Source organism: Leucoraja erinacea, chromosome 30 (genome assembly GCF_028641065.1).
Source record: "Leucoraja erinacea ecotype New England chromosome 30, Leri_hhj_1, whole genome shotgun sequence".
NCBI lineage: Eukaryota > Metazoa > Chordata > Chondrichthyes > Rajiformes > Rajidae > Leucoraja > Leucoraja erinaceus.
Genome location: NC_073406.1, coordinates 5,642,726 through 5,668,101, shown reverse-complemented (window position 1 = coordinate 5,668,101; position 25,376 = coordinate 5,642,726). Strand labels below are relative to the sequence as shown.

The 25,376-nt window shown below is 42.5% G+C and overlaps 2 protein-coding genes across 2 annotated transcripts; both read left to right on the top strand.

Annotated features, from left to right (window-relative positions):
• The first annotated feature begins 7,909 nt into the window (after nucleotides 1-7,909).
• On the top strand, nucleotides 7,910-11,059 carry LOC129711420 (C-type natriuretic peptide-like). The gene is made up of 3 exons (XM_055659028.1): nucleotides 7,910-8,065; nucleotides 9,065-9,396; nucleotides 9,950-11,059. Exons 1-2 carry the CDS (start codon nucleotides 7,976-7,978, stop codon nucleotides 9,380-9,382), a joined length of 408 nt encoding a protein of 135 aa, XP_055515003.1. The 5' UTR covers nucleotides 7,910-7,975; the 3' UTR covers nucleotides 9,383-9,396; nucleotides 9,950-11,059.
• A 9,558-nt stretch (nucleotides 11,060-20,617) lies between these two features.
• Nucleotides 20,618-23,561, top strand: nppal (natriuretic peptide A-like). The gene is made up of 3 exons (XM_055659248.1): nucleotides 20,618-20,839; nucleotides 21,609-21,889; nucleotides 23,163-23,561. The coding sequence occupies exons 1-2, from the start codon at nucleotides 20,633-20,635 to the stop codon at nucleotides 21,873-21,875; spliced, it is 474 nt and encodes a 157-aa protein (XP_055515223.1). The 5' UTR covers nucleotides 20,618-20,632; the 3' UTR covers nucleotides 21,876-21,889; nucleotides 23,163-23,561.
• The last annotated feature ends 1,815 nt before the right edge of the window (nucleotides 23,562-25,376 follow it).

Below are 25,376 nucleotides of genomic sequence, written 5' to 3'. Positions count from 1 at the left end.
TCTATGTTAACACCTTGTCTTTTCAAGATTGACCAGTGACGATATGGTGAATAATATAATCCATTAGAACCACTCCAAGCTTCTATCTTACATTTAGATTCTACTTTCAATGATTCCATCATTTAAATCCTTCTCTCTGGGGGATGTTATCAGTTCCCTTATATCCTGCCTTCCCCAATCCCCCACCTATTGCTTGAGCTGGTAAAAGATTTGATGTAAGCTGGAAGCAGGAACTGGACAAAAGCATCACACCACATAATACAACACAACAGTCCATTTTAGCTTCAGTCCAAGTGCACCATTAATTACTAAACATGCTGCAAGATAACTGTAACCTGAGAATTGAAGATGCAATCCATTCATTTTTGTGCAAATAAGTCAACATATCTCAGTAATTGAAGTTTAATGAAAAAGTGATGGTGTATTAGTTCTCCCTGCTTATGATTCATGGAAAGCCATCTCCTAACTCTTGGAGACTTCCCAAATACTATTAAAATAATTGATTCTCTCCCTAAATCATCAATGTGTTTGATTCAGAAAATTATGTTTGACTATTATTATCATACATAATAAAGGTGAATAAATAATTTTAATCCAGAAACAATTATTCAAATTTAATGAACTTGTTTTTGATTATTAAAAGTTTAATTAAAATATTTCCAGCTGCTTAGAAAGTCAGGTTTAGACTTTAAAAACACCACTTATTAAAGTGAACACAGGAAACTGCAGTAATTAACCAGAGCTTGTAATAACTCACAAGACAGCTAATTATTTGCTCCATTATTAAACTGATTTTGAAATCAACGGCATTCTTTGTGGCGCAGAGCTTGCTGATAATGTTAATCATTCTAATGAACAAGAAAAACTGAATCCCATCATTTTAATTCAATAATCAACAATAAAGCAATTTTGCAGAAGGAGTTCTGGAAATTAAATGCAAATTAGGTACTTGGACTAGATGCCTTAAATCTCTTTCCCTTAAGCATTTTTTTGGAAGTGCTGTATATATAAGTCTGCTATATTTTCAGGAGAACATACAATTAGAAAACTTGTGGAATGATCACAAAGGTATTGGATCAAAATAATTCTCATGTGATGCCATTGATGCACATCTAAACAGAGTAGAGGTCAAATGAAATAGCAAGTTTGCAATTCAGTAGAATTATTTGTGGAGTAATCTATGTTAACTAATGTGACATTTCATGGTTACAATCCAAGAAAGTCAATAAGTAGTTAAAACAATTCCACATTAGTGGTCTTCCATGAAAGCTCAGAGAAATCTGATGCCAGGCTGTCAAATATGAGGTCCTGATATCATCTTGGTCATTGTACTGAAGGCTTATGCTGCAGAACCAGTCACACCTCTGTGGAGATTCCCCTATCCTGGATACACCTGATAGAATAGACAATAGACAATAGACAGTAGGTGCAGGTGTAGGCCATTCGACCCTTCAAGCCAGCACCGCAATTCAATGTGATCATGGCTGATCATAATGACCCTCAGCCATGAGGTAAACAGTGGTGATTTATTTTTTATGGAAAGCACATCCAGCCCAATCTCACCTGAGGTCAAGAACTTAGTACTTTATTCAACGCATACCCAATCCATCATCTATAGTTGGGTCCCCTGCGTAGGTTGACAGCTAGGCTCCAGAGTGGAACATCACAACTTCCAACTTTTCTCCATCTTCTTGTTGTGGATACAATATATATCACTACTCCTCCATCACTGGATCAAAATCTCGGAACTCTATGCCCAACAGCAACATTAGAATATCTTTACTTCAGGGATAACATTACTTTAACACGATATCAGGACTTTTTTTAAGTCTGTCGTGGATGGACAACAAACGTTAGGCTTACTGGAAATGCTTGTATCTAAATAAAATAAAATAAAAGTTGGTAAATGAAGGAACTTAATCAAAATTGTTTAGAAAGAGAAAATAAAGTTGATTGTAATGTAAAAAGACAAGCTGGCAGCATAATTGGTACATTAATCATGAACTGTTCTAGGTCCTGTATTGTGAATATTAAGAAAAGGAGAAAGTCATTTCTTGTAACAATGGAAATTGTTACAAGATTTTGTTCATTGGTGTGAAACCCTAAAGCATAAGGAAATCAGGATAACAATAAGTTAATGAAGATGATAAATCAAATTAATTTAACCATGGCCATTATTCATTTTTATAACTGTGGAGTACATAAAACAAATCAAAGTTCAAGACAAAATTAAGTCAGATACATTTGACTTTTTCAAATACATTAATGGCTTTGGAATTTATCTTGGTAGATGGGATTAGATCAGGCACACAGTGAGCTGTACATTATACCACACTGTGATAAACCTACTGTAAGTATTGTGACATCAAGCTGGATTTTGCACATATTATGAAAAGCTATTATCAAATCGCCAGAGATCATATGAAAAATAGACAATAGTCTTTTGGAACAGCCATTACAGGTTGTTAAATTATTCTGCTATTTATTATTATTATAATGATTGCAGATTTTTTGTGTAGATGCAACACAGCAAAACATACATGTTTCTGAGAATGCTGAAATTATGAGTTGGCTTTCTGATATTTCTGTTTACTCCGACCTTTGAATTAAATAGGCACTACATTTTTCTAGTGTTTCTGAGCAAATGTACTGTAATTATATCACTAGCACAGCAATTGAGCAGTTATGTGCATTTAGTGTCTGACCACTTAGTGAGATCCAAAGGATACAACTAACAACATCAACCTACACACTATCAAAATTCAAGAAGCTCTCCGGAACAACAGCTGGAGAATTTTTGTTATGGGAAATGTTCCATTATTTACATGGATACCACATTTTAGCCTCCACAATTTAACCTCTTTGAAGATTAGCAATAAAAAATTGTATCTGTGAGATGCAGCTTTGTATATTAGAATTTGTAAATGCATGGCTTGGTTTTTTTTTAATATTGTTATTTAAAATGTTGGTAAAATTCATGCTATTATCTATGTTAGGCAGTACATCTAATACATATTCCTTTCCTCCGCATATCACATTTCATATGACAAATAACTCACCATCGCACAGATTTATGTGCCAAGCTGCATTTTATACAAAAAAATAATCGTATTTATGTGGTTCAAATTTCTAATACCCATTCCCTGTTAATTTAAAGTTACTTAATTTGATTCATTAGGTCATTTAAGCACCCGTGCCTTTTTAAAGGAATTACAAGTACTGGATATTTCAATTCCTGTGAGTAAAAAGGATTTTCTTTTATCAGCAATGTATTTAATTTCTATCAGTTAATTAAGCGATAGCTAATATAATTACACAATTTATGCAGGAAATATAGCTCAGTGTAGTCTGTGTGTATCGATCAATCCAATTTATGTTCAACATTCATCCCAACATTCCTCATCTAGCAATAGCAATAGAATCATTTTTTTTCTTCACTACTACACACTCTGCAACTTCCCTTTAAATGCATTTATGTAATTCATCTCCATCATAGACCATTGAAAAGTATAGCACAGGAATAGCTCTTTGGCCTACAATGTCTATGCCGAACATACTGCCAAGATAAACTGATCTCATTTGCCTTCACATTATCCATATCTCACCTGTCGATTCCCTCATATCCCTCCCAACACTTGTGGACATGAGTTCCAAATTATCATGAGTCTTTAGGTTGAGAGTATTTTTCTGCATTCCCTTTGCATTTCATGGTGATTATCTTACACTTGTGGCTTCTTTGTTTTTCTCCTCCCCTGAAATGGAGAAACAGGGATTGTCGGCAAATAAATTACTCTGGATGGACCATCACTCCACCAAATGGGGATTGAGATCGGTCAACATGCTGAAGGTTCTCGTCCCTTCTCTCCAGAGATGCTGCCTGTCCCGCTGAGTTACTCCAGCTTTTTGTGTCTATCTTCGGTTTAAACCAGCATCTGCAATTCCTTCTTACGCAACATGCCAAGTACACCTGGTCCATCTGGAGGAAGACCAGGATGAAGGGGATTGCCTGTAGCACCAGGCATCATTCCCAACATCCACACTGACATTGATAAAATTGTGGAACTCCTTACCACAGAGGGCTGTGGAGGCCAAGTCAGTTGATATTTTTAAGGCAGAGATAGACAAATTCTTGATTAGAATAGATATCAAGGGTTATGGGGTGAAGACAGGAAAATGGGATTAGGAGGCAGAGATCAGCCATGATTGAATGGCGGAGTAGACTCAATGGGCCGAATGGCCTAATTCTTCTCCTATAACTTGTGAACTTGTGAAAAGGTGAAAGTTGAAGGGACCAGCCTTTCAGTCAGAGCCAAAAGGTTTATAATTAGATTTTAAATATCTATGACCCGCAAATGTTTCAATTTATTTTTCAGTATGTTTTTTAATTAAAAATTAAAAATACAATTAAAATATTAAAATATGGAAATCTTTCTGATATTAAACTACATATTTATTAAAAATGTACTTTCCCCATTCTGCAGTCCTAAACCCCTGTGAAGTGAATGTAATCTGCAAGTTTCCCATGTCTAAGTATAGTTGAAGATGCTGCAGCATCTTGTACTCAGTAAACACTGAACACCTGGAATTCTTAACCCCCAAAATTCATTCACTATGTCTGAGGACCAACTAAGGAGGGTGGAAACCAGGCGAGATTCATTCTTTCACAGTATAATTCTGTAATTCCTTTTTATAGAAATACATTTATGCCAGCTACTAAAGTTACAGTCCCTGGCCGTGTACTCAGGATCCATGAGGATCAGCTGGCAGAGGTATTCACAGACATCTTTAGGCTCTCCCCACTCAATTTTTAGTGCAAGCATGCATTCTCAGTCACCTACTATACTCCCTATACACTCAGAATTGTAGTCAAATTTGGCTCTAACTCCATCTTCAAGTTTGCAGATGACACCACGGTGGTGGCCGAATCACAAACAATGACAAGACAGAGTACAGGAGGGAGATAGAGAACTTAGTAACATGGTGTCAGGGCAATAACCTCTCCCTGAATGTCAACAAGATGAAAGAGCTAGTTATTGACTTCAGGAAGAATGTTCGAATTAGTATCAATGGTGCCTAAGTGGAACTACTTCAGAGCTAGCTTCACATTCCTTACTGTTAATATTGCCAATGATCTGTCGTGGATCAACCACATTGATGTGGCAGCCAAGAAGACACACCAACACCTCTACATTCTCAGGAGACTGGGGAAATTCGGCATGTCTCCAATGACTGTTACCAACTTCTACATATGCAACATAGAAAGCATTTTGTAGAAACAAGGAACTGCAGTTGCTGGTTTACCCAAAAAGACACAAAGTGCTGGAGAAACTCAGCAGATCAGGCAGCATGTCTAGGCAACATGGATAGGTGGTGTTTCAGGTGGAGACCCTTCTTCAGGCCTTTCTTTTTTATAGAAAGCATTCTGCCGGGTTACATCACAGCTTGTTTTAAGAACAGCTCTGCTCAAGACTGCAAGGAATTGCAGAGAGTTGTAGCCTAGTCTAGACCAGACTTCCGACCATTGCCTGCATCTGCACTTCACACTGCAGAGGAAAAATGCCAACACAAAAGCTTGAAAGAACACAACACCAGACTCAGGAACAGCGTCTTCCCCTCTGTTATCAGGCATCTCAACGTTCCTTCCATACAGCACTGACCAATTCTCCTCTACCCCATTATGGACATTGATTTTTGTCTATGAACTGATGTGCTACAATAGTGAGGACTATACTCTGCACTCTGTATCTTCCCCTTTGCTTGATCTATTGTACATGAGTTTAACTAAATTGTATTTATGTATAGTATTATCTGATCTGTTTGGATAGGGTGCAAAACCTTTTGCTGTAAATCGGTACTCGTGACTATAATAAACCTACAACGAACATTCAGTCAAACTCATCTCGCATTTATTACGATGCAATGTGGTCAAGATACATAAGGCAAATTGGTTAATAAGAAAAAATTGGTACATCTATGTTAGATCTTGATGACTGGTGAAGATATGAAGAATAATTAGAGAGAATAAAAAAGACAATCGTGAAAAAATGAGTATAAAAATGAATACTTTTTATTAAATACTTAGTAGAAAAATACTTCACACAGACACTTCAAACAGCACACCAACGCCTCTCCCACCACACCAACATCTATACTTTCTGTGACGGCTTAGGAAGTTCGGCATGTCCCCAATAACCTTAACTAACTTCTACAGATAAACTGTAGATAGCTTTTTATCGGGATGTTTTGGGAACAACACCATCCAAGACCCCAAGCTATTGCAGAGAGTTGTGGACATAGCCTAGACCATCAGACAAACCAACCTCCTTGGCATTGACTCCATCTGCACCTCATGCTGCCTCGGCAAGGCCACCAGCATAATCAAGGACTAGTCACACCCCAGTTACTCCCTCTTCTCCCATCTCCCATTGGGTGGGAGGTACAGCAGTTTGAAAATGCATCTCTCCAGATTCAGGGACTGGTTCTTCCTAGCTGTTATCAAGCAACTGAGTGGTCCTCTCATCAGATAGATTGTGGTCCTGACTTCCCATCTACCTCTGGAGAATGTTTAACTATCTTTAACCGAGCTTTATCTTGCACTAGATGTTGTATCCTTTATCTGTGCACTGTGGATGACTTGAATGTAATCATGTATAGCCATGTATAGTCTTTCCTTTCAGTGCATAGCACGCAAACAGAAACATTTCATTGTCCCTTGGTACATGTGACAATAATACACTAAACTAAAAAATGCAATCCTATAAAAAGTAATAATGTGAATATTGAAAAGAAAGTGAAATATGTTGAGCCAATATTTACAGCAAAACAAGAATCAAGTGAGATTAGAGACAGACAGAGGCTCACCAAAATGAATATCAGCAAAATTACAGAAATGAAGGCAATAATAGCATTCATGTGTATTGGTCCCAAGGACTATGTGTTTCCATTCCCGGAATGTACGTATTAAATGAGAACATTGCAGATATCCATCCAAAGTTCTCATGTCCAATGTAGAAAAACTGTTATTCTACATTGGACATGAGACAAAAGCAAATATCTGAAGTTAGGTTGCAGAATGGATATAATTTAATTTTCTGCTGAAACAGACGGAAGATTCTAAATGCACAACACCTGTTCCTATCCTCCAAATCTTCAAATAAATATTGTTTACTGATTCCCAATTACAAATAACGTTGAATCATGTTTTTTTTATCAAACATTTTCTGACAAACATCACACACCAGAGTAGCTGCAGCAGGGTGGGAAACTTCTTATTAACTTCCAGATTATTTTTTCTCATCCACCTTCTATTGCTCCGATTTTATAACTCTTTTTACTTTGAATGGTTTGGTTTTCTTCCTTTTCCGTCTATATCTTCATCTAAGCCTAACCCCCCCATTGTATCTGGCAGGTTCAGCTTGCATGCGGCAGGCTCTACATTCTAGCTTGTAACCGGTTCTGAACCTGAATTGTCATTTGCCAACGCACTCAACTCTAATATTGCCAATTGTTACTTATCATCCTTGGAACTCCACATTGCACTAAAATATTTCCCTAAATTGAATTTATAATTTATTTTAACTGTCAAAGAGACCAGAAACGCAACTTTGGAATTGTTTGCTGTAATGGGATCTGTTGTTCAACTATTTGTATTAAATGTTATGAAATCCTTTGCCAGATCCACATGCATACTTACTCAATCATGCACTTACTACCGGAGTGAACAAAACATCTCGGATAGTGAATACTTTGCATAACTGGAACTTATAAGGCAGTTTCTCCTAACCCTTTATCTCTCGTCAGTGACGGAAAGAGACTGATTTAATTCTGGGATAACAATCCTCGGCCACGTGACGTCGGCCCGGGAAGGATAAAAGTCTCGGGAAAAGAACTGGAGTCAGAAACCGATCCCTGAGCGAGAGAAGATCGAAGGCGAACAGACGAGGTATCGACAAGAAAGCAGATAGATAGATAGAAGATGGGCATCTACACAGCTCACTGCTGCGGGCTCCTGCTTGTATTTCTCCTCCAGGTCCACGCTAGACCCAGTGCCCAGCAAAACCTCCAGGTAAGAGAGAGCTCTCACTCCTGCTATAGGAATCACTGCTCGTAATATTCGCTCTTTCGCTTTGAGCCTTGTGCCATGGTAAAACGTGGACCGCGCAGCCACTGCTCTTTAGCAATGAACTAACTGCAATTTTATGCAATGTTTTCAATATTCGCCAAAGATCTAGAGGGATAACTGTGATTGTTATCTCACTGGCCAGCGTCTGGGTGAAGGAGCTTGAAGGCTGTGTCACCAGCGCTGGGGTCCGAGCAGAGCATTGAGCTATGTAATGCTCAGTCTACGGTGAGAAAACTGCGGTCTTATTGACAAGATTTCAGCACAATCTACCCGGTACTGCTGTGGCACCGTGCTCCTTCGAGAGATCGCGGGCTTTGCACTGCCCGCTGTACGTGTGAACACCTACTTTCCACCCAAACAAAAAGTTATAGCCAGAAATACTCTTTGGTATTTTCAGTAAAAGATGTAATTGTCAATTCTTCAGTCAGAAGTCAAGGACCAGTTCTCATTACAAAGAATGGGTCAGAATGACTCTCCCGCGACAAGAGACGCGCTAGCCCACGTTTATCTTTGAGTATCACGGCATGTACTTATCATTTAACCAGAGCTGAACTATAACGTTTGGCCGTCAGGTGAAAACAGTCGTTTCTCAATCATGATTTACAACCGAATTTGAAAAAAGAAGAAATTTTGAGACGATTTCGACATATTACATGTCCTATCCAAAATAGGGATAGCATCAATTTAAGATGAATATCTTCTTATAAAAAGTCTTATTTAAAAAGTTCTACATTGGCGGTCATTAAAAATCCATCTAGAACACAACTACATGGTAGTGGGAATGCCGCATTTGATAGATATATTTCAATAGACCCGCCCTACATTGTTCTGTCATGATTACATATCCAGCTCTATAATTTGTTTTCATGCTCTTAGTTTAGGTTGTTTAACATGTACTTGGAAGTTTACGAAGTTGACACTCCTCATTCCTGTGATTTGCAGGATTTGACTCAACGACTGGAGGAAGTTGAGCGCTTTCTGACTGATGAAGAAGCCGAAGCCGAAGCAGACGACACATCACCAATCGACACCTCCTTCCACCTGCAAGATGGCCAACGTGAACTGGAACGAGGATGGGACAGGGACTCGCAGGACCTCGAAAGCAGACACACCGTTTCTGATGGTTCCCTGCTTAGAATCCTCCAAGACATTGCCAACGGTCCTCTCAGATCCAGGAGCAGAAGTAAGAAAGGGTCATCTCGAGGCTGCTTTGGAATGAAGCTGGATCGAATTGGTGCAATGAGTAGCCTGGGATGTTGATCGTGTCACTTTAGGTAAGAGATCTCTAATTGTGCAAGTATCACTCTTCACCGATCACGTTTACTTTAAGTTTAAAATGAAAGCAGTTACCGGTTGGGTGTAATTAACGAAATTTTTGGTTAAAAAAAGGTTACATGTACATCATGTAAAATAAATTTAGCTTGACAGTGGGCCAACTATTGGGAGGTCTAGAATAAAGGTAGGAATACCATAGAAACAACGTTCCTGCTACTCCACCAATCACGTTTGCAACTTGAAGTTGGCTGAAAACAATAGAGAAGGTGGCAAACTCTGGAGATAACTGGTATTTCACTCTCAACTCAAAGAAAGCTTTCTTAAAGGGCAAAGAATGATGTTTGTTTCATTAATTCCATTGTTGTCTAAATGTAGAAAATGAAAGGAGTACATGCAAACATGCTTTTTGTGGAAGGGAGGTTACAATGCAACTTTCCCGATTATGCACATTCTTGAATCCTCACTCTATTTGAATCAAATCACGATTAAAACAATCATTAGGTTTTAAATCTGAGGCAACATATGAAATTGACGTTCTCTTTTCTTTTCCAGGGCTTCAGTGAAAGCGCGGGACAGCGAGGACAACGCACTTTCCACACTTCAAAGTTTACTTCCACAACAGCTCTTTCGACTCGTTTTCTGCAAACCTATTGTTAAGCTCTAGTGACACCGTAGGATGTTTACAAGTTTGATTTCGCTGGCAACCGTCCTTAATAGGATCGTGTAAATGTTCCCGAATTTAATTTTTGTTTGTATGAACAGCTATTTATATTAATTTAAGAGAAATGTATTTATTTGAAACTCATCTGTGTGATGTTCGTCTAACTGTTGGAACGCGAAGTTAGTGCACTTGATGTTGAAGTCAAAATAAGCCAGTAGTTGTAAAATTAACAAGGACACGCTAACACTACATTATTTATTTTATTTGTACTTTTCCATCGATGCTGAATTTTGTTCATGACATCTTCAGTGTGTGAGATATGAAAACATCCTTCATTTACTTTTGGCTAATCCTTGCCATTGAAAATCAATGTTGTTTCATGAGGGTGTGGGATGAAGATCGATAGTTCACGATGCTTTTCATTTTTAGGTGGGTGTACAATAAAAGCACAAAGCATAAGAAGGGGTTGATAAAAACATCACCAGTAACAATTGAAACCACTTTATAAATGATAATACTTCCATCCCGGCACCTTAGATAGTTATGAAGATGCATCGAGCTTGTTGAGGCGACCGCCATCTGTGCTTCACGCTGCCTCGGGAAATCAGCCAACATAAGCAATGACCAGGCATACATAATCAATGACCCCGCATACACACCACGGCCAATCCCATCTCTCAGAAGCACCTACCATCAAATTCAAGAAAAGCTCCCTCCCGCCGTTATCAGACTGGTGGACGGACCTCTTATATGCTGAGGATGTATTCCCGATCTCCCGATCTACCTCGTCGCGGCCCTTGCACTTTTCACCAGTACTTTCTCTGTAGCTGTAACACTATATTCTGCACTCTGTTTCCTTTCTCTTCTTGCACTACCAGTTGTACTCATGTATGATGTGATTAACCTGGATAGCACTCAGAACTAAGTGTTTCATTGTATCTCGGTACGTTGACAATAATAAAGCAATGCCAAAAAAAAACTGACGTGTTGTTTATGTTGTTTTGCATTCCATGTTTGTGAGATCATTAAAGTTCGGCAACAAAAGTTGAGCTTTAGGAACGATTGGCTGTTGAGCACAGCATTGCTGCCAAAGGGATTGATGCTTTGTGCACCTCATATGACTCAATATAATTCGAATATCTCCGTTTATTGGAAGGGGATAGACAAAGAATTTGGAACAATCTCATCCATCAGCAATGGGGCAGAAGCTTGCTTGTTGCAATGGTCACTAAACTTAGAAACAGCATTTAAATCGTCATTTGAAAGGAATTTAGAAATAGGAGAGCTCCAAGGGCATTCCTCTTTGTTTTACATTCTTTAATAATTAGTTAATCGGTGAAAGGAGCAAAATTAGGCCATTCAGCCCATCAAGTCTACTCCGCCATTCAATCGTGGCTATCTCAAGTCTACAACCCCATTCTCCTGCCTTCTCCCCATAACCCCTGATACCCTAATTCCAGATGCACGACAACTAAAGGAATATGAATATTTGGAATATGAGAAAGACTAAGACATTGGCTATGGAAATTAGGAAGATTGCAGGAAGATTGCTCCCAATGTTGGGGAAGTCCAGGACAAGGGGTCACAGCTTAAGGATAAGGGGGAAATCCTTTAAAACCGAGATGAGAAGAACTTTTTTCAAACAGAGAGTGGTGAATCTCTGGAACTCTCTGCCACAGAGGGTAGTCGAGGCCAGTTCATTGGCTATATTTAAGAGGGAGTTAGATGTGGCCCTTGTGGCTAAGGGGATCAGAGGGTATGGAGAGAAGGCAGGTACGGGATACTGAGTTGGATGATCAGCCATGATCATATTGAATGGTGGTGCAGGCTCGAAGGGCCGAATGGCCTACTCCTGCACCTAATTTCTATGTTTCTATGAAATACATGTTCCATTCCCTTTCATTTACATATATTAAATTGTTCCTCCAGGAGGAATTAAAATTGTACTAAACCACAAACTGTGTCCAATAAAGTTACACAATCATGTCCAGCAACATATTTGTTGTTGCAATCTATGATTTCAGACCCACCTGCTTGCTCAGAATTAGGTTATATGCTTTAAAAGCACAATATAGATGCCAGACTTTATCTAGTGTGGGCAGAGGTGTGAACAGACTGGTGTCAACATTGATCTGATTCCAACATTAAATGCCTGCTGACTGGGCAACATTTGGCAACAGATTACATAACCTAATGCATTTCCCAAATAATCTGGGGCGGACTGTGGTGAGTACCTAATGCCCATGGTCGTTCCTCAATATAACACTGGGGAAATTTCTTCCTCATATAATGATGTTGGCACATTAACCGAATCATTATATCATTTAAGTTTATGACCATATAAGCCATTCAGTGACTGCGAACATTGCAGGCGAAAGGAACTGCGTAATTCCATAGCCTAGCTTTCTCCTCACAACCTTCCTAGGCCAGAGAACGTCAAGTGTTCAACTCAACACTTATTGAGTTGCTAACAATTTACTACCCTTTCCTTCCTTTTCAATACTTAGTTCTTGGCCGTTTCCTCCACTGGGTGAAAACATTGTCTTCCATTACCTTAAATCTGTGCATTTTAGGTATTGACTCCATAGGTGAAGGGAATAGTTCTTTCCTGTTCACTCTACCTAGACTCAAACTCTGATTCATTATGATTTGTCTACAGCCTTGACCTCAGGAGAGCTGCAACCAGTGCTGTCCTTACATATTGCCTTGGCTGTAAGCTCCTTATGCCTGTGTCCTACCATGTGTTAATCGTACCTCCAAGATAACGACTAAATTATATTCACTTATAGTATCTGATCTGGTAACTGGGTGCATAAAACTGAGTGATGATATTTTTAATGTTAACTTTCCACTCTCTATCCATACAAAGGAAAATACTTTATACCCATGACTGCGTAGCCAACCACAGTGCGAACTCCATCATCAAGTTCGCTGACAACACCACCATTGTGGGGCGTATCACTGATGGGGATGAGTCAGAATATAGAAGAGAGATCGAGCAACTGTCCATATGGTGCCAGCGCAATAACCTGGCCCTCAACACCAGCAAAACCAAGGAACTGATTGCGGACTTTGGAAGGAGTAGGAGAGGGACCCACAGCCCCATTTATATCAACGGGTTGATGGTTGAAAGGGTCAAGAGCTTCAAACTCCTGGGCGTGCACATCTCCGAAGATCTTTCCTGGTCCGAGAACACTAACGCAATTGTCAAAAAAGCTCATCAGCGCCTCTACTTCCTGAGAAGATTACGGAGAGTCGGTTTGTCAAGGAAGACTCTCTCTAACTTCTACAGGTGCACAGTAGAGAGCATGCTGACTGGTTGCATCGTGGCTTGGTTCGGCAATTTGAGCGCCCTGGCGAGGAAAAGACTACAAAAAGTAGTAAACACTGCCCAGTCCATCATCGGCTCTGACCTTCCTTCCATCGAGGGGATTTATCGCAGTCGCTGCCTCAAAAAGGCTGGCAGTATCATCAAAGACCCACACCATCCTGGCCACACACTCATCTCCCTGCTACCTTCAGGTAGAAGGTACAGGAGCCTGAAGACTGCAACAACCAGGTTCAGGAATAGCTACTTCCCCACAGCCATCAGGCTATTAAACCTGGCTCGGACAAAACTCTGATTATTAATAACCACTTTCTGCTATTTGCACTTTATCAGTTTATTTATTCATGTGTGTATATATTTATATCATGGCATATGGACACATTTATCCGTTTTGTAGTAAATGCCTACTATTTTCTGTGTGCAAAGCAAGAATTTCATTGTCCTGTACAGGGACACATGACAATAAACTCACTTAAACACTTGATCACTTGAACACTGGAAAAGCATAATAGTAAGCTTGAGATGTGAGAATATGAAATAAAATGTGAACACAAATGCTGTAAATCGTTATTGATTACAGGATGAGGATCAATCAATCAACCTTTATTGTCATCTTGCAAAGCAACAGTTGTACAGTGCAAAATGAGAAGACGTTTCCCAGGGAATACCAGAGCATCGCACATGAAACTTAAAACATTTCACACATAATAACAGTAAAAACAATCCAGTCCCTGATGAAACAGTATAAATAGTTAAAAGCGGGTAAAACAGCAACTTTAAAATACAGTAAAACCAATCATTAAAATGTCCAGGGCAGCTGATTTGAGTGGACAGTGCCAGAGTTATTAAAATGTCAGTGCAAAGCTGCAGAATCAGGTGACTGTGAGTACAGAGTGACTGTTTAGCAGCCTCACAGCCTGTGGCAGGAAGCTGTTGAGCAGTCTGGTAGTCCGGGCTTTGATGCTACGGTATCTCTTGCCTGATGGCAGGAGACCCAGGTGTGTGTGGAGGGGGTGCAGTTTGGCCTTAGCTATTCTCAGAGCTTTTTTCAGACAGCGGCTCTGGAACAGTTCTTGTAACGAGGATAGGGAGACGCCAATGATCCTCTCTGCTCCCCTCACTACCCTCTGCAGAGTCTTCCTGTCTGAGCAGTTGCAGTTGGAGTACCACGTGTTTATGCAGTACATGAGTACAGACTCCACCGTGCCCCTGTAAAAAGTCCTGAGGATGTTGGTGGGGAGTGAGGCTTGTTTGAGTTTCCTCAGGAAGTGCAATTGCTGATGGGCCCGTTTGACAATCCCAGTGTTGTTCCTGGACCAAGTCAGACTGTCTGTAATTTGCACTCCAGGGAACTTAATACTCTCCACTGTGGTGCCACTGATGTTGAGGGGTGTGTGTTTTGGCTGCGCCCTCCTGAAGTCGACAATCATCTCCTTTGTTTTGTCGGCATTTAATGCAAAATTGTTGTTGCCACACCAGTCCACTAGTTGTTTTACTTCCTCCCTATACATTGATTCGTCATCTCCGCTGATGAGTCCCACCACTGTTGTGTCATCTGCGAATGTTATGGTCTTATTGTCCCTGAATCTAGCAGCACAGTCATGTGTGAGCAATGTGAACAACAGCGGGCTGAGCACACAGCCTTGAGGGGAGCCAGTGCTCAGCGTGGTCGAGCCTGAGGTGTTCTTGCCAACACGGACTGACTGCGGTCTCTCTGTCAGAAAGTCCAAGATCCAGTGACACAGGGTGGTGTTGAGGCCCAGCAGGGTTAGTTTCTCCACAAGTCTCTGTGGGATGATGGTATTAAAAGCTGAGCTGAAGTCAATGTACAGGATCCTGGCGTAGGTGTTTTTGTTTTCCAGATGAGTGAGTACTGTGTGCAGCGTGGTAGAGATGGCATCTTCTGTGGAACGGTTGGGGCGATAGGCAATAAGGGTTCGAGCCAGCACTAACTTTTTCCCCATATCCCTTGATTCCCTCAGCCCTAAGAGCTAAATCTAACTGTCTCTTGAAAACATCCAGGGGATTGGCCTCCACTGCCTTCTGTGGCAGAGAATTCCACAGATTCACAACTCTCTGAGTGAAAAAGTTTTTCCTCAACTCAATCCTAAATGGCCGAACCCTTATTCTTAAACTGTGATACCTGGTTCTGGAATCCCCCAACATTGGGAACATTTTTCCTGCATCTGCCCTGTCCAATCCTCTAAGAATTTTATATGTTTGTATAAGATATCCCCTCATCCTTTTAAATTCCAGCAAATACAAGCCCAGTCGACCCATTCATTCACCATATGTCAGTCCCGCCATCCTGGTGAACCTAGGCTGCACTCCCTCAATAGCAATAATGTCCTTCCTCAAATTAGGAGACCAAATTTGCACATAATACTCCAGGTACGGTCTCACCAGGGTCCTGTACAACTGCAGTAGGACCTCCTTGCTCCTAAACTCAAATCCTCTCACAATTAAGGCCAACATGCCATTAGCTTTCTTCACTGCCTGCTGTATCTGCATGCACTTTCAATGACTGATGTACAAGCACACCCAGGTCTTGTTGCACTTCCCCTTCTCATTATCTGACACCATTCAGATAATAATCTGCCTTCCTGTTCTTGCCACAAAGTGGATAACCTCACAGCTTCATAGCATCCTCCTCGCAGCTCACACTGCCACCCAGCTTTGTGTCGTCTGCAAACCTAGAGATATTACATTTAATTCCCTAGTCTAAATCATAAATATATATTGTAAACAAATGGGGTCCCAGCACCAAACCTTGCGGCACCCCACCAGTCACTGCCTGTCATTCTGAAAAGGACCCGTTAATTCCTACTCTTTGCTTCCTGTCTGCCAACCAGTTCTCTATCCATGTCAATACCCTTTCCCCAATACCATGTGCTCTAATTTTGCACACTAATCTCTTGTGTGGGACCTTGTCAAATGTATTTGTTTTTAAAGTCCAGATACTCTCCTCTGTAACATTAAGCCAATGAAGCCTATTAAGCATCGCCATTCTGTTGTTGCTATTGGTGACCGTGTCACATTATCCTCTATGGGAAGGCTAGTGTAATGTGTTTGTGTCATTTGTATTCAAGGAATTAGTAGCTGGGGTCTGTGTGAAATGAGACGCGGGGACAACTGTTGAGAGGACTTATGATGGGCTACAGGAATGCTTAGAATGTCATGGTTTATAAAGATTAATATTCACAAAATGGGGGATTAAACATGGAATATTGTGCCCAGCAGCTGTTCCAGTTGTTTGGAGGTGGGATGTGCTGCATCTTCACTGACTTTTCATTCTCAGGTGAGATTATTAAAGTATTTCGTCCATGCCGTGGGCCTGGAGTAATGATCATGGTGGATCTGAAGAGATCTTTCTTTCTCCTACACTGCAACATCCCAAACCCCATCTGAACATTGATGTTGCCCAGGAACTTTAGAATGGTTCCTAGTCGGGGTTGGTAGCAAGGTCATCTTTTCTTTAGTTGCAGGTACACCTTAATAAACGTTCGCCTCACTTATTTGCTCAGAAGACACTTAGCAACTGCTGATCTGGTGAACATGCCCTGTCAGGTTGAGGGTGGCTAAAGGCAACAGTCGTGAAAATGAGCCCCCAGCAATTTCGGATGTGATCAATACTTCGGGTCAAAGTGGCGGAAGTCATTCCATTATTACAATTCAATTCCCCACCTTCGGGCACGGAGTGGCGCAGCTGGTGGGCCTCACGGCGCCAGACACCCGGGATTTATCTTGCCTGTATGGAGTTTGCACGTTCTCCTTGTGGCCACGTAGGTCTCTTCTGAGTGCCCCGTTTGCCTCCCATGTCCCAATGACGTGCGAGTTAATTGGCCTCTGTAAATCGCCCCCTGGCATGTAAGGAGTGAGAGATACAGTTGGATTACATAGAACTACTGAGAACTGGTGTGATCAATAGTCAGCGTGGACTCGGAGGGCCGAGGAAATTGTTTCCATGCTGCATCTCCCAACTAAACCCTCGTCAATCTATCCCGACCCTTCACAGATTCTGCCTGGCCCGCTGAGTTCCTCCAGCACATTGTGTTTTGGCCAGGATTCCAGCATCTGCAGTTCTTTGTGCCTCCAAATAACATTATTGCTTTATGACAAACATGATATCTGCAACAACCCGGGCATCCCAAATTTGCCCCGAATCCTCCGGGACCACTCTCCTCCCACCTCCCCTCTTCCCTCCATTTGTGGACCGGCGGGAGCCAATGTTGCCACGCGAGCTTACAAAGTACAGGCTACAGAAGTGTCCCATCCCCACCCTTCCTCATTCCTGTACTTCTGGAAATGAACGCGGTTGTATGTCAGTACTTCTTACCCAAGAGAGGTACAAGACATCGGCGGGGCCACGTTTGAGGTATTGTGTTGAGTTTTCGTCAGTCTGTGATAGGAACGGCGTTCTTTTGCTGGACTAGACGGCCCGCGTTATAGGGAGATTTGTGCAGGCTAGGACTTTATAACATGAAGCGCAGGAGAAAGAGGGCTGATCTTATAAAGGTGTATAAGATCATCAGAGGAATAGATAAGGAATATGCACAGAGCCTTTTACCCAGAGTAGGGGAATCAAGGACCAGAGGACATCGGTTTGATGCGGGGCGAGAGATTTAATAGGAAGCTGAGGGGTGGTAGGTCTATGGAACGAGCTCAAAGGGTGGTAGGTCTATGGAACGAGCTGCCGGAGGAGGTAATTGAGGCAGGTGCTATCACAATGTTTAAAACACATTTGGACCGGTACAAGGATAGGATAGGTTTAGAAGGATATGGGCTAAAAGTATGCAGGTGGGATCAATGTAGATAGGGCATGTTGGGCGGCGTGGGCAAATTGAGCCGAAGGGCCTGTTTCCATTCTGTATGACTCTCAATATGAATCGATCAATGTCTATATAAAGTAGCCTGGCCAAAATATTTCATAGTTTGGATGTAAATTAAAAAAACAAACAAAATCAGGTTATGGGTGCCCAGATGGATGATGTGTTACCAATAAGTGTTTGTTTCTCCAGAAAAAAATAGATACGATGAGGTCGAAAAGATGGCAAGAAATCAGCATTGCCCTCATTGCTGCAAATAACACACATTAACCCCGCATATTCCAACACACTTCCAAATCTCCCAGCCAGCCAGACACCAGAATCCTGCGCATGTATTTAAAGTTAAGAACATTATGATGCGACACAAACATACCCCACTATCAAACAGCTCAATTGGGCCGTGAACTAAAATTCACTGATATTAATTGAAGTAAACTGTATTCAATAGGGAAATAAAATTCTAAATAAAGTTTATTTGAGTATAGCGTTTGATACTAGACTATGGGAGACTGCACAGAACATTGTTTATCAGATCTCGCCATCCAATTATCTCCTGTCATGGAGCTGCAGTGTGAATCTACCAAGTTATGACACAACTCCCGAAACATTCCATGCGGCTCAGACTTCCACTGTCAATTCTTTAAAAGGTTACAGCGAGTGTAAGGACTTCCATTGTCACAACTCAAAGTCATCCCACTTATGTGCCTGGTTTAATGAATCCTGGCGCGTCACCCAAACTCTGGGTATCCTACCGTCGGCTTATCATTTCGCTAATGAGCCTGGTTTCAATCGTTTAAGTTGATGCTGGAAAATCGAAGGTGCACAAAAAATGGTGGAGAAACTCAGCGGGTGCAGCATCTATGGAGCATCTATGGAGCGAAAGAAATAGGTTATTTCCTTCGCTCCATAGATGCTACTGCACCCGCTGAGTTTCTCCACCATTTTTGTGTACCTTCTGGTTTAAATCGCCTTTGCTGGTTCAAAGCCACACGAGTAAATCGCACATTTCTTGAGTCTGAAGAAGGGTCCCCACCCGAAACGTCACCTACCCATGTCCCCCATGTATGGTACCTGACCCACCGAGTTACTCCAACACTTTGTGTAATACACACAAATTTCATATAGGCGATGGAGCGAATTGAAAGAAAGATTAAGCCTGATTGGTACACGATTTTCACAACCGTGGCGTATCCCAAAGAGCATCACGATCATTTTTTTTTAATTTTCTGTCCGTGGCACTCGTAAATACAGACAGGTCAAATCCATAACAAAAAATATTAACGTGGTACACCAGACTGCAGATGTTGGCATCTGGAGCAAAAAAAAAGGGAAACTACTGGAAGACCAGGTGAAGGGTCCCCTGAAATGTCAATTGTCCATCTCCCTCCACTGATACTACTTGACACACTGAGTCCACCCACCAGCTCTCCTTTTAGTGACTATGTTACAAATGTTGACACTGTCCACTGTCCCTGTAAGTCCAGATGCCAAATAACATGCCGGGGCGAAGGGAATTTGATTGCGACTAATCATTCCCGATCGCTGGTTAAAGAAAATGTGTTTTTCTTGTGCTATGTGAAGGGGGTAAAAAGTTGATGTGATAGGAACAGAATCAGGTCTACTTCGCCATTCAATCATGGCTGATCTATCTTTCCCTCTTAACCCCATTCTCCTGCCTTCTCCCCATAGCCCCTGACACGCGTACTAATCTAGAATCTATCGATATCTGCCTTAAAAATATCCAGTGACGGTCTCCACTGCCTTCTGTGGCAATGGATTCCACAGATTCACCACCCTCTGACTAAAACGCCAGTCACAGGTTGAATTGCTGTGACATTTGTCCCAACTATTCCTACTCCTCCACCTGAACGCAGAAAGTGCCGATTTTACACTTTGAGCTATCCCAAAGGTTGAGCATTACTAATGCCTGAACATAGACAGTGGCCAAAGTTGGCTGATAGTGGCGAATTCCGAGCATATTGCATTATAAAGCAAGAAGTACTGGATCCGCTAGTGACTAATTGCTGCCTACCTTGTAAGTATTTTGTATTATGAAAGCAGCTTAATTCGACTTCGAGTAATTTATCTTAATGAACAAAAAACATGTCCCTGTGGTAATCGGCGGTCAGGTGAGCTTTGAGCAATGCAATGCGTTCACTTCGACTCGCATTTATCAGGGCAGCCCAAAGATCTGGCATTCGCTTGTCCACGATGCTCAAAGTGAATTGATTTAAAAGTCTGCTTAAAATGACAACGCTCAGATGGCAGTGACTGGCATCGCCACATAAACTAACTCACGTACAGACCATCTCAACTAGTGACACGTGGAAATGTTACCACATTTTCTATTCATTTTATCTCAGAGAAGTGACGGGGAGGTGATGGCTTTATTAATAACCAGGGTGGTAATTCGCGGTGGGATGACGTCAGCCAGGAGAGCAATAAAAGGGACCGAGTCTCAGCACAGAGGCAGTGGAAAAGAGACAGCGAGCGGAGAGTTTGAAGCGCCGAGATCCAATCCAATCAGAAGCTCAGAGATGAGCGGAAACGTGAACTTCTACTGCGGACTCTTGCTTCTGCTCCTCTTCCAGGTTGACGCCAGACCGAGCTCCGATGAAGGTTTACAGGTAAGATGTCCAACATTACCTAGGGAACAACAGAGCAAACCAAACTCTGGCCATTGAATCAGTTCCAATGGCCACAGCGGTCTAGACCTCTCCGTAATGGGCGATCCGTGAGATTAGACAAAGCGAGGCCAGTGATGTATTTCGTGCCTCACTGTGACTGTTGGTGACCAGGTTAAAAAAAAAACCCCAGCACATTTCAACTGTTGATCGTGTGCGAGTGATATTTCGGACATTTCCTTTCCGATGAACGGAAGTGTCTCTCGTAGTAGTGGTCGACCAAGCAGCAATCATGAACCGATTCCTAGTTAGGAACTGGTGCTTCGGGGGTCGCTTCGCACCTAATGAATCGCGGCTGAGTTAATCGGCGTTTGGAAATGTCAGCTACCTCTCTCTCCAGGTAGGCGCCATACTTGATATAAATTCCAACACAAGTCACAATAGCTTTCCCCTGACATGGGTAAAGTTTAACGGAGATGTGCGAATCATGTTTTTTCTTTTATACAGAGGGTGATGGGTTGCTGGGACGCGCGGTCAGGGATGGTGGTGGAGGTAGATATGATAGTGATGTTTAAGAGGCACGAAGATGTGCGGAAACTGAGGGATATGTATAACATGCAGGCAGAGGAGATTAGTTTAACTTGGCATCATATTCGGCACTGGCATTTTGGCCAAATGACCTGATCCTGTTCCTGTTCAGTTTTACATTCAATGCATACAGTGGACAATTAAATCCGACCTCTCAATCCTTACGGTTTGTTCTTGTTCCCAGGCTCTGAGCAGACTGCTGGAAGGCGAATTCGGCCGCTACTCCACCTCCGAGGACCTGACCAATGAAGCACCCCCAGCCGCGTCCCGGTCCGATTTCAACGATGACCAGTCCCGGGAGATTGCCAGCCTCCCCATCCTCGCGCGAATCCTTCAAGACCTCAACACCAGCCCCCTCCGATTTCGACGCAGAAGCAAAAAGGGACGATCTCGGGGCTGCTTTGGAGTGAAACTGGATCGAATCGGGTCCATGAGCGGCCTGGGCTGTTAGCGGCTTGCGTCGAGGTAAGTGGGACACTGCGAGATATCGTCAGGGAGCATGTGGCCAATTGGGAAAGCAAATATAGGCCGTTCAGAGTAAATAAGTTAGCTGTTTTCCGGCTACCGCGGGAAACGATTGCTTAAAATATGTAACTTGAACTGCAGTTCTTTATCAGTGTACAACTGGTCGGCGAAAGAGTGAGCCGCTCTCGTCTCATTTGAAAGGCATTCATACAATGAATTTTCAGTAAATAATCACAAATGTATTCCCTACAATTCGGAGAAAAAACATTGCAAACCTACCTTAAACTTCAATTTCAGCACCTTGGACACGTCCCTTCAGCTCGTCCGACCCCCGCTTCCCACCCACGGTCACCACCGCCCATTCTCTTCCCTCCCACGGTAACCACCACCTAATCATTCATCGTTCTCCTTTCGCCATGAAAGGTAACTGCTTGCCCTATTCTGCAGGAACAAGCACCAATAGCTGGATATGCAACTCATCCATATGTCACTAAATTAGGGATCTTGCATTTTTTGATAGTTTTTCCATATTAAAGTGCCCTTCCATTCTCAACATGTTTGAAGAGAAACACACATCACACCCAAACTGATTTAAGTTAATTTTATTGACTCTGGTGTTCTGGATCCCGGATATTTGTTCTGTTACTCTTACTTCCTGATTACTTAATTCGTAAATATTCTTTACCCGAAGGATGGAAGCCCTGGCAAGGCAACCTCCATTAAAAGTAACAATTTCTTGAACCCCCTGCTGTGCCACCAGCTATCTGCGCCAATTGTAATCCTACTACCACCTTCCTCTCTCTCCCTATCCGTACAATCAGCTCATTGTTGCTATCCTTTATTGGTATCACCAGTTTCCTCTCACTTCGTGGTGATACAAGTAACTGTAAATGCTGACTTTTAGTGGGAAAGAAAGCTTGTCCCAGTGAATCCCATCACCTATTAACACAAGACAAAAATGCTGGAGAAACTCAGCGGGTGAGGCAGCATCTATGGAGTGAAGGAATGGGTGACGTTTCGGGTCTGAAGAAGGGTCTAGACCCGAAACGTCACCCATTCCTTCTCTCCTTAGACGCTGCCACACCCGCTGAGTTTCTCCAGCATTTTTGTGTGTCTTCCATTGCTCCAGCATCTGCAGTTCCTTCTTAAACCTATTAATACAAAGTTGCTAAAGCAATTTTAGATGGTGGGTGTTAAAATTCCCATGTTAGATTTTGTACTGTGGGCATTGGCTCCTTAACTCACACAGTTGATTTTTCTCTCCCATTCCCAGGGTCTGACTCCAAGAGCAACACTGCCGGCACCGCCTGCTCATCAATCTTCCCGCATTCAGTTCACTCTTCCGACCTTTTGCTCCACTATCTCCGACCGACAGCGAGTAGCTTCCCACCTGTAGACTGTTTACAAACTGGGATTAAATCCTTAATGTACATACAGTGTCAGCTGCTATTTAAACCATATTTAATTCTATTTATATTAATTATTAAACTATTTATTGTAGCGTGTTTGATTTTCTGTTGCTAGGGCACTGACGGTCAGTCACTTGCTGCGAGCTCATGTGCAGATTAAACACAGCCATCAAGTTGAGTTGCTCGTTTCAGTAAATGTTGACACAGTGTGTGGACTCATTGCAGAATAAAATTTAAAGGAAACTTGCTCTTGGGTTATTTTTAGTCCGTCATTTCAAGTGCTTAACCTCCTCGGGATTCCGTTTCAGATTATTTCACACCTTTGCCTTTTCGTCAATTGTAAATGCATTGTCAGCACCTTGGCATAACATTTCCTGCCACTTTAGTTCACAAAGTAAAGCTAAAACCCTGAGACAAAGTGCTGGAGTAATTCGGCGGGCCATGCACCATTGTGGAGGGGGTGGACACGCGACGTTAGTGGGTTCCTTACTCAAGGCCCGACCCGCGGGGATTCCGGGGTTCATCCGGCTTGTTACCTCGCTAAATGCGCGGGCAACTGCGGGCCGGGCCTGCAAGGGGAGCCCTGGACCGGGTGGAAGGGAGAGCTCTGATCCTGCCCCGGGAGAAGGCTCCGACTCTATCCCTGGGGGAAGGACATGGGTTGCGGGCCGGGCCCGAGGAGAGGGCGAGGGTCGGGCTCACAGGGAGGAGGTCCGGCCCTGCCCTGAGGAGAGGGCAAGGCTGGAGCAGCCCCACGACGTGTCCCTGAATGAGTCCCAGAACATGAATAGTTGTCCACTTGCTTTGTACCTTCTGACTCTTGGTCAAGTCCTGGACGTTAGCGGCGCCCCGGACACAAGGCGCCCACTGACTAGACACCGGCCTCACTTCGCACAGCTGCCGGCCTCACGGCCCCGCCCGCTAACCCGAACCCGCGCCCATCGTGTATCCAGACTCCCAGTCACCTTTTGGGTCCCGCCAATCCTCTGCTCGATTCCCGCTGACTGTGGTGCAACAGGTCACTGTGCAGCGAGTCCTAGCCACGTCGCCTTAGAAAGTTTGATCATTAAAATACAATTCTCTCAGCCTCCGCCACAGTTGGCAGAGCCGTTGCCTCACAGCGCCAGAGACCCGGGTTCGATCCTGACCTCGGCCGCTGTCAGTGTGGAGTTTGTACTTTCTCCCTGTGACAGCGTGGGGTGCCTCTCACATCCCAAAGACGGGCGAGTTTGCAGGTTAATTGACTTCGGTAAATTGCTCCACGGAGTGGATTAGAAAGCGGGAGAACATAAAACTACTGTGAACAGGTGATCGATGGGCAGCGTGGACTCGGTGGGTCGAAGAGCCTGTTTCCGGTCTACGTCTTTCAATCAATCAAGTCCAGCCAACATCTGTTGCACCATTTCTGCACCTTCCTGTCAAGTCCTTCCTGTAGTGTGGTGACCAAAACTGCAAGCAATATACATACATGGCTTACACTATATTCCATAAAAATGGTGTCTCACATTTTTGGCCCCAGCCAATGAAAGCTAACATCTCAGTTGCCTTATTCAAAACCCAATCTACATTTGTTGTGACTTTCTTGGACTTGCTCACTAAGGTTCCTCTGTTCCTCGATACTGCTAGGATTTTATTACTCATGTATGCATACCTTGCCATTATTAATCTCCCCAAAGGATTACATTTGTATCCAGCTTTGAAGATATATCAACTCCCTCTTGCAACAATGATCCTGGTCCCTATCATATCAACACCACCACCAATTCTTACCTCATCAGCAACTTCAATTTAGTACAAACTTATATAAATAATTCAGAATTGAATGTAAAAGCAGATTCCTGTGGTACACCACTGGCAACAGGCTTCCCATCACCAAGCCAATTTTGTATCCAATTTACCAACTTGCTCTGGAACACATGGGCTGTAACCTTTAGTACCAATTTTTAATCGTGGAATTTGTGTAATGCTCTATGAATTCCATGCGAGTTATAACAGCATTGATTTCATCAAGACATTTATTCTCAAATTGATCAAACAATTTTACTGCCCTAACAAAGTCATGCTATCATTGATGTACC

Excerpts from the sequence above, each read along its gene's own strand:
- LOC129711420 (XM_055659028.1), top strand. The coding sequence starts at position 7,976 with ATGGGCATCTACACAGCTCACTGCTGCGGGCTCCTGCTTGTATTTCTC. Across the intron at positions 8,066-9,064 it reads GTGCCCAGCAAAACCTCCAG|GATTTGACTCAACGACTGGA; the intron begins GTAAGAGAGAGC and ends TGTGATTTGCAG.
- nppal (XM_055659248.1), top strand. The coding sequence starts at position 20,633 with ATGACGTCAGCCAGGAGAGCAATAAAAGGGACCGAGTCTCAGCACAGA. Across the intron at positions 20,840-21,608 it reads GCTCCGATGAAGGTTTACAG|GCTCTGAGCAGACTGCTGGA; the intron begins GTAAGATGTCCA and ends TCTTGTTCCCAG.